The sequence below is a fragment of the Harmonia axyridis genome, chromosome 5, assembly GCF_914767665.1.
Source record: "Harmonia axyridis chromosome 5, icHarAxyr1.1, whole genome shotgun sequence".
Classification (NCBI taxonomy): Eukaryota; Metazoa; Arthropoda; class Insecta; order Coleoptera; family Coccinellidae; genus Harmonia; species Harmonia axyridis.
The window spans coordinates 36,791,774-36,802,002 of NC_059505.1; the positions used below are offsets into that span (position 1 = coordinate 36,791,774).

Below are 10,229 nucleotides of genomic sequence, written 5' to 3' on the forward strand. Positions count from 1 at the left end.
GGCTTCGAATTGCTTTTGTATCCATCGTATTCGCCAGATCTGGCCCCCAGCGACTTTTTCCTGTTCTCAGACATCAAAAGAATGCTCGCTGAAAAGAAATTTAGCGCCAATTAAGAGGTATTGGCCGAAACTGAGGCCTATGTTATGTCTCAAAAACTGGTCATAACAAAGCCAATACTGTTTGACATTATAATAGTGTATAGTATATCCAAAGTCACTTGGAGGAATATGAATATTTCAATTATACAAGGTTTGTCCAAGTTTCCAGGAATTCCTTTGGGCCCAGTGAATTTATTGCCTAACAATACTTTTAGATAAACCCCGGTATTTTGCAGATCTCGGTATCCACTTCAAAGGGACATCTATGGCCAAGAGTTTTTATGGAATAGTTCAAGTGACTTTGAATAAACTATACTCGAAAGTGTATTCGAACACGAACTGAACAGTACTGATAAAAAATTGGAAAATTCTAATAACAGGATGAATTATGAACTGAATTTTATTTTAACTAATGTTTGACTCACCCAGTATCTGATAATTATTTTTATTAAAAACTAGTTTGGAATTATTACCTTATGAGTAAGCAATATTTGTCGCGCAAAATTTTTTCATTCAAGATGTTTTCCTACGAGAAATGTTAATTTAAAAATATGTCATTTTCCAACTTCGACACCCTGTATCTCGAAAGCTAGTCATAGACATATCAGGTGTGGGCTGACTTCTTTATCAAATTCCATGAGCTCGGCGGAAAAACTAATAAAAATTCAAACTAAAACAACAAAAAATCATTATATCCTATTACATCAATTTCAATTGGATACCCCGTCGAGGATAACTCGAAAAACTTGGGCAATATTGTGTTTCCAAATTGATTATGCCAACAATTGCCGGATAGAGTCTCTGTTTGCATAATTTTTCCGGAAAATGAACTCACCGAGCGATTTTTCCTTTGCCCGATCACACCACCGTTTTACGCCTTATAGATTTACTGTAAGAGAAAGTGCAGCGTGTTTACTTTTCATCAACGTGGAATTTTAGTTTTGAATGAATTCGTTTCGCGAAATTTCGCGCTATATTTTTCCACCAGAATCGATGTTTTTACTCAAACGAATCAGAATTCGGTCGGTCTTCTCTAAATGTATGATCAATTCCATAGCTTTTGCTCACATACGAACTGAAAATGAATTGGGAGAGATGAAAGAGTTTCTGAAGCTTCCGGTGTATATACGTCCGTATATTCGGGATTTAGGTTAGGTCGAAGTTTAAAGTTTAGAAGTCATTTATGAGGAAGAAAATGTTGCAAATTTTAAATGAAGGTTTATTGCTTTTGTAGCGTAATATGATGAGATGCGTTGTAAAATGAATACATTGTTTTAGTTGGCTTGTCTTCGGTCCTAAAGGAATTGACTACTTGGATTGTGCTTAAGAGTAGAAGCGAGCAGAGAGTATAAAAAACAGAGAGTAGGGTTTATTAAATATCCAGTGGTGGGATTTGAACCTGAAATTCCGCTTAGACGAAGAATATTTCCATAAAAATGAAGCAATAATCATCATATATGAAGAGACGATTATTGGAGTTGGTATTATAAAAAACACAAAGGCAAACTATATATTACAAGTAAATGATTTTATTTCCCTTTCACAACATTTATTTTTGAGTCATTAGTTTGTAGGCTCGAAACTACCCATTTCTGAAACAAAAACAGAATTTTTCCTGAATCATCTGTGCTGCGTAGGGATTCACAGCTTGGCTTGATTTTCAAGCTACTTGGCTTGAGCTTGAATTGATTTCAAGTCGAGTATAGTCGATTTTCAATCTCAAGTCAAGTCAATTATTTATTTATCAAGTACTTGAATCATATCAAGCTTGATTTTTAGCAGTTTTATTGTGTAGTGTCACATCAATGAAAAAAGGATGAAATGAGAAGGAACATGCAAAAAACACTTTTATTTATTAAACTTATTGTATAAAATGACCGAAAATATCAACTTTCTTGACATAGAAACATAAGAAAGAAAATAAGAAAAATAAGAATAATAAAAAAATTAAGTTTCTTAATATTGAGAAACCTCCGGGCTTTGTTTGATTTAATAATTTTCCATCCAGGATCTAAGACACATGAGGCATCTTATAGATTTGTCGCCTAGCCTATTGCGGGTTTTGTAACTGTAAGAGCAGCTCTGGAAAATTGTCTTTCAACAGGAGCTGAAGATGCTGGCTTTGATAAAAAATCTTTGGCCCTTTTGGCCAAGTTTGGAAAGATATTTCAGAAACTACCAAAATCTACCAATAGATTTCATAGAAATGTGAGAAAACTACTAATAATGTCACACTGGCGAATGCTTCAGTCTTTCGGCGCTCGAGGAATCCCTTTATTTAGTCTAAGCACGCACGAGATTGCAGAAATATATGCCGTGCGACGCTTGTATATCAAGCTCAAGTAATATCATGAAGCTTGATATCAAGTCAAGGAATAAATATCTAAAATCAAGTCAAGGTCAAGTATGTAATTTCTACGAGCTTGATTTTCAAGTCAAGCTACTTGGCTTGATGAATCCCTAGTACTGCGTTGATCCATAAAGATCGCACACTGGATTCTTCTCAGGATTCTTTATGATCTTCGATGAATTTCTTCTTTGTATATTTCCAGAGCTGTTTCCTAATCTAAGGAGTAGGTTTGGTAAATGTTTACAAAACTGCCCCCTCGTATTTTACACTTTTTATTATTTTTCATTGAAAACGAGCAATCTAGAATGATTCTCAATGGTTTTCAATTATGGCAACCTAGTATTTCAATTTTTTTTCAATTTGAAGAAAGATCACTAGATCGCCATCTTAAAAAATTATCAAAAATCATTCTTTACCAAACCTAACAGATAGTAGGTTAGGTTAGGTTAATACATTGATTTTACTTAGTGGCTTGAGATTGATTTTTATTGTCTTTTTCTGGATTTCACTTCGAACTCCTTTTCAACAACATTAGGTGATATTGTATAAGGTTAGGTTTTCACGAAATAAAAACCACTAAAAGACCATTTGAGAAAAACATTTTTATTCACAGGAAATATAGCTTTATACTGTTTTATATTCAATAATACACTTCGTTTAGCTCAACTGGAAGCCTAGAGACTGAGGATGAGACCTCTGAGGTCTATATCGTAGACCCTCGCAACTAGTGTCAGACGAAGAGCAGATTTGACACTTGCATCCAGCTGCCTCCAGATATTCATAGTGAGCTGCTTCTGGAAGAGCACCCTCCTCGCAGTGTCTTAGAGTTACCACATTCCTGTTCCTTCCATAATGGATGCATACTGGATGGTTGGATTTTTTGTAAGGAAAACGCCAGTCGGAAATCTAAACAGAAATATTCAAGAATTCAATCAGTCGAGAAAAATTGGCAGAAAAAAAACGAAAATCTCAAAAAATTGGAAAGAAAATATGTATATGAGAAATTAGTACGTTGAGAGGGAACACCACCAAGTGGCTGCGCAGTACAAAACCAAATTAGAGATATTTCTTCTTACAAATAACACAGCACTTGCTGCTACCAAATCAATATCTTGTGTGCGTGCATTTCATTGTATCGTGTAAAGAAAATTCACTTTCAAATTTGTCTACAATACTAAGAATGAATCGATTATAACTGAATAATATCGTTCATTAAAATTTCTCTCAGTATTCACAAATGTGCACTGATTTGATATTACAATTTAACAATTTCTGAACATTGTTGAAACATGTATCTTTCCATGATTAAATAGCATAACCTACTAAACACGAATGACATAAGACATGTCAAAAATAATACACAATGTTGTCATTATAACCATTCTAAACTTTATTATTTCTATTGAAAAACCATCAATAAAATCGTAGACCAAATTTATTATCATTTTTATTCCACGAACAACAATTTGACAACATATTAGATTTTATCTAATATTCTAAATATTTCTAACCGTTTTATGCAAAAACTATACGAGAGAAAATTAATTTAGTGAGCCGGTATAAATTCAATAATAAGTTCAGGTACCTATAATGTAGATATAAGGGCAATTTTATGAAGAACTAAAAAATACTTACTCTCCTGATGAATAGCTAAGTATTTAATGTAAAAATATACATAATAACAGTTAAAGCACCCAATTAGATTGCGTGTAGAATTTTAACCTGTACCATTATAGTATTAATGAGTCTAATAATGGGAATAATTAATTTAATAGTCTATAAAGGATCTCAATGGTTATGAGAAATCAATCAAATCGGCAGGAGGTCCACAGCTTCAGATTCATCAGATTAATTACTTTTACAACACAAATTTTCCATTTACCATTCCTATTTATATACAAGATACAAATCTAATAAAATTAACGACGAGGATATAACAAACAAGGGAAAGAGGAATTTAAGATTTATTTTTGATATATTCTTCGATAAAAAATAACCGAGACTTGAATATATCCACTAAACTACTAATTCAAAATTGGCTCATTATTTCTTACTATAGAGGGTGATTCACAGCGATGGCCTTCTAGACGTTTATGGAAAACTAATCATAATGTTGTGCTGAAAATTTGCATTTTGGGGTTTGAGACAATTATGATCTTTCTCCCTAAAATATTATCAGATCTCTACTTCTTTCGGTTATACCAGAAACAAACTACTACTTCCTTATTTCAAATGGTACACCCAGTATATTATTGCATCGTTAGATTGCTTTTTAGATGAAAATTTCAGCAATATTGGGACATTGGATATAAACTCAACGGTTCATGAGTTAATGAATGAAGATTCTTATGAAAAAAATTGTGACGACGAAGACTCCAATTTTGTTGAATATTTCTGCAGAAAAAGTTTTTTTCGGAAAAACTTTTCACATTTTTGATTATGAAAATACGTAATATTAAAAGACTGTTTGCGGTTTGGAACAAAAATGTACAGAGGGTTCAACAGAAGATCATGAACTTGGACAACTCAAATTCATCAAAACTAAAGATTTTCAAATTAGTACCTATATTTTTTATTATTTCAGTCAGTGAAGGAAATTGGGTGCCGTAAGAGTTGAAGCCGAGAGAAGTCGTACGGCGTTCGTTTGCTTGTGAACAGCTGCTTGCAAGGCAAAGACGGAAGTGGTTTCTGCATCGCATTGTGACTGGAGACGAAAAGTGGGTTCATAACGATCATTACAAGAGCAGAAAATCATGGGGATATCCCGGTCATTCTTCCACGTCGACGGCCGATCCGAATATTCACGATTCCAAGGTCATGCTCAGTATTTGGTGATACCAGCTCCGCGTGGTGTATTATGAGCTGTTAAAACCGACTGAAACATCCACAGTCGATCGTTATCGAACGCAATTAATACATTTGAGCCGAGCATTGGAAGACAAACGGCTCCAATTCAACGAGAGACATGATAAAGTGATTTTACAGCATGACAATGCTCGACCCCATGTTGCGAAAGTGATCAAGACATACTTGGAAACGTTGAAATGGGAAGTCCTACACCACCCGCAGTATTCTACAGACGTTGCTCCCTCGGACTATCACTTGTTTCGATCAATGACACACGGCTTGGCTGACCAGCACTTCCGGTCTTATGAAGAAGTAAAAAAATGAATCGATTCGAAAGATGGCCAGTTTTTTCAACGCACGATTCGTACGCTGCCCGAAAGATGGGAGAAAGTAGTGGCCAGCGATGGACAATACTTTGAATCATGAATGTATAACTAGTTTTTCACAATAACGCCTCGAATTTGGGAAGAAAACGGCGGAAGCAAAGTGCACGCCCATGTAGAAATAATACATGAACTAGGGTTTATAAAGGATTTGTTCTGGCTAGAAATCTTCTACAAACCTCGTTAGAATCGCATCTTCCCCAACAGGCAATAGTTGACAAAGCATCCCAACATTGTTTTCCATTGATATCTGTTTGGGTGACTTGGAAGGTGTAAATTCTTTCTCGGCATTCCAGAGACTCTGGTTCTTCAGGTGGTATCAATGATTCCACATCAATTATACTTTGGCAATCCACAGATGTGGATATTATGAAGAAACAAATGTTCCAGCTGATCAGATATTTCATATCTGGAAAAATAAGAGTAATCAACAAAATAGATGTAAGAGAATAAAATATTGGTTGATGCAATTTCAATATCAACAAAACTCAATTTGGTACTCGAAAACTGATAGAATTATGATGAAAAAAATCAAAATATTGTGAAAATAACGCTCTGTATAGATCGATTACGACCTGCTTTTATCTTGATACTCAATAAAGCACCCTGTATATTGATACAAAACACTGCAAATTTTTCACTTTGGACTAAGGTTAATTATTTCTCATAGAATATCGGATCTTAGTGGATTAAAATCCAAGTCAAAAAGTCAAGGCAAGTCAAAAATTGTTTATTTGAACTTTGTGAAACAGTTTGTAATACGTTTTTGTTCACACGTAACAATTTTTCTTTAAATAAAATATAGGTAATAGTTTCTACATCTAAGTATCTTAATTATATTTCATATTGATTAATCTAATGAGAGTTTTTTCAGAGTATCCTATAATTTAGTCATGGGAAAATATTTGCAAGAAAAATAAGAAAATAGGAAGAAAGTTTATTGGGAAACTATTGCATTTACCGAGAAATACTAGAGTTGAAATTTGTTTAAAATTAACCATTATCTTGATATGTTTAAAATGAAAAATTTCGTTCCGTTAAAATATTTCGTAAAAAAATGCAATAAAGGTTGCATGTTTCTCTCCTTTAAAGATCACAAGAAAATATAAAATAGCCATTTTCATTGATGAAACAAAATTCAATACCTTTAATTCTTCTGCAACTCCAAGAAAAAAAATTCTCACTTTTAGAAACGTGTAACATTTCAAAGACCTAACAGCTATTTTTACATGAAAGACCCCCCTTAATTCTCGAAAAAAGATTCACCCACTAAAAACATTCTCACTTATTTGGAAACACCCTGTATATCTGAATTTTAGATGGGAATTGATTGTCTGACAATATTGAAGAAGAATATTTCCTGATTGTCCCCAAGTTTTGGGAAAATGTTTTTTTTTTTGTTCAAATTATTGATTTTTTCACTTTCAATGGATTCAGTCTCGAGCTAGTAGAATCTACACATTCCAAAAAATAAACTGCAAAAAGCATTTGAAATTTCAAATCAGTTCAAGTTTTTCTTCTAAACCAAGGACCAAACCTCCTAATGGTTCATTTTATATGTCGTATTTTATCATTTTTCCCTTTTCCAAGAAAAATGTCGAAAATACTATTCGTTGAAAAAATTCGATAGCTTCAATTTAATTTTTGGATCAGCAAAACTCTATTATACATATCTAGCTTTCTTAATGAAAACTTTAAAAAAAATTTCAGCAAAATTAGCAGATGAAAATGTGTTCAAAAACGCCTGACTTCATATAAATGGTCTTTTTCAATTTTTTTTGTAGATAATTTTATGAGATTACATTTCTCTCAAAATTCGCAGATTTTACTGTATAAAAATATCATGTGAGAAAATTCCAGGAATGAACACTATAGGTCCATTATTATCGAGAGTAATAAATGGAAATGTTTCTACTAAAAAGCTGCTAACACGCTTAATGGTCAAACTTTTTAACTATTCTGTCTGAAACAAAGCTTCAATTAATGTGAAAAGCGTATGTATTTGATAATTAGAAATCACTACACAATGATGAAATCTTCCATATAGGTACAAAATCGTATAAAGTTGGACACCTGCGTGGTTTATGTATTTTATTACTGATTCTCAGTATGGACGGAAGTTTGAAACAACCTCTCTACCAGTTTGTGCCTAATTGTGCAATTTTACCAGGTGTAAGAAATCGATAAGATAATTATTATTCAATTAAATGGCTTCTAGGAACAAGGGTTCCTGTTACCTATTATTTTTTTCTTTGCAGTTTCCCACTAGGAAGATCTTGTTGCTTTCCCTGCAACTAATCATTAGAAAGGGTTGTATCAAATGTACTACGTGGGTTTTTGCTATCGTTAATCGATTTTTTTTACATTCAGGAAAGGTAAATAGAAATTGAAAGCTATATGCATCATACTGAATAGAGGGTGTTGCTATTTCATCTCCTTTTTGAGAATCCAATCCATTGATTTTGAAGGTTTCAATCGAACGATAAAAACAAATCATATGAAAAACGTTGAATTTTTTACACTGTGATTTATTATGTTATGGCAAAATACTAAATTGGAGATACAAAGAAAAATGAGAGAAATTACTTGGATTATCATTTAAAGAGTACAAAGTTTTTTGTTATTATGCTGGAATTTTTTATTTAATACTTCGGAATATACAATAGTTCCTAAATTTGAGGAACTAAGGAAAACAAGAGATTTCTTCGATAATTTTAAGAAAAAAGTCCTATAAACATGGGCCCGCAAACGCTTTGTTTTCAAGATAGGGTGTTTCTTTTGTAGTCTTAATTTGTTGAGATGAATGATGATTATACCATTTTATCGAATCTTTATTAATATCCGCTACAGATTGGGTAAATAAGTACCAAAACTTTTAATTAATTTATTCATTGCATCTTACTAACTGGATATTCATAATAATTTGGATTTTCCTGAAGATTATTAGAGAATTGTTTGAATTTTCTTTTTCGAAATCGGTAGCATATACGAGAAAACTACAAAAAACCAAAAAGTGTAATACTGGACCAAAGTTTCTTTTCACATTTTCCTAAACTACCAGTGGTCCACCAAAAAAAAATTCTAGGGAAAAGAAGGGGGCGCTATTCCAGAAAATTATCATTCAAAATTAGAATATCACATGATGAAAACTTCAAATTGAAATACCTATCTATGCCAAATTTAAATTAAATATCTTGTGAGGGGAAGGTGCTCTGAGAAAAAAAAATTTTAACAGCGTGTATCTCGGAAACAAATCGTTTTCGGCCCCATGTTTATAGGACTTTTTTTCCTTAAAATGATCCAAGTAATCTGTCATTTTTGTTTGTACCTATACAATTCACCACCACCTTGATTTTTTTTATTCGATCGCTTGGATTTTTCGAATTTATGAATCGTATTTTCAATGCATTATCAAACCAATTTTTGTACCAAATTTCATGCATAAAGTTCTTATAGTTTGCAAGAGAAACTCTGGCCGGCTGACGAATATATTTTTTACGCATTCTAAAACGTAAACTATGAAAAATTCGAAAAGCTTACAAAATGTTCATAAAAACAATATATTTTTATTTAATTTTCAGAAGTCAAAGCATTGCAGAAAACCTAACGTCCTACGTACGAGAAATAAGAAAAATTATATTTTGTAGGTATATGATTGTGGAATTTGCAAAAAAAACTTTATTACACAGGGTGTTCGGCGGAACGTTGAACATACAAAAATGAGAGGTAGGTGGCGTCGCCTGCTACCTACTCAACCCCATGCGCCAAGATTTTTTTCAGTGAAACAAGAAGTTGATCTTCAAATTTTGGGTACCTTTTTTCTTTTTTTTTATTCGAATCTTAATGGTTGTTACTTCTTTTTTAATTTGATATTTGTTACAGTTTATCGTTAGAAAAATGTTACGGACCCTGAAATATTAGAAAGAATGAACAAAAAAATTCCGACTAAAAAGAAAAACACGCTACTGGATTCTATTTAAAAAAGAGGCTGTATACTGTTATCGCCATTTTTCCAATTTTCGCTTATAACTCTAAAACAATAGAAGGTGGCCAAAAATGAATACTACCTACTCTTGTTAGTTTCTCAGAAAAAGAGAACGAGAGAGGTATCAGATTTTGTCTATCTCCTCTGGTTTAAAAGTTGTAGTGCTAAAACATCGAAATTTGCCCACCCTGTGCGTTTTTACCTATTGAGTATAAGTTTTCCTTTTTTTTATGAACAAATGTAAGTATTCTGAACCTTAAACTTTTCCTTAAACAATTTTAATACTTCAATACATAAAATCACAACATTCAAAAAATATCTCTCATCAACATAACCGTTAACATTAAAATACAATATTTTCGTATGGACCCAAAAGAAAATGCGGAGTTGTCAATTTTCGGCAACGTAACGTCATCGGAAAGCGTACTCACTTGGAGACAAAATTTTCTTTCTTCAGCCACTGAAACCACAACACAACAGAATAGTAGAAATAACGGAGCGCTTCAAGAATTTCAAGAGAAAAGCGGATGCGCAAAATATACGCATGTCCATCCAGCGGAAAAAC

General features: G+C 32.8%; 1 protein-coding gene across 1 annotated transcript; it reads right to left on the bottom strand.

Annotated features, from left to right (window-relative positions):
• Positions 1–3,036: 3,036 nt before the first annotated feature.
• Positions 3,037–10,229, bottom strand: LOC123680227 (thyrostimulin beta-5 subunit). The gene is made up of 3 exons (XM_045618020.1): positions 10,096–10,229; positions 5,859–6,088; positions 3,037–3,355 (listed from the first exon to the last, which is right to left on the bottom strand). The coding sequence occupies exons 2-3, from the start codon at positions 6,084–6,086 to the stop codon at positions 3,107–3,109; spliced, it is 477 nt and encodes a 158-aa protein (XP_045473976.1). The 5' UTR covers positions 6,087–6,088; positions 10,096–10,229; the 3' UTR covers positions 3,037–3,106.

Bases quoted from the DNA above. Each gene is read 5' to 3' on its own strand.
- LOC123680227 (XM_045618020.1), bottom strand. From the start codon at position 6,086: ATGAAATATCTGATCAGCTGGAACATTTGTTTCTTCATAATATCCACA. The intron at 3,356-5,858 runs GTTTGTAGAAGA...ATTTCTGTTTAG, and splicing joins GAAGATGCGATTCTAACGAG to ATTTCCGACTGGCGTTTTCC.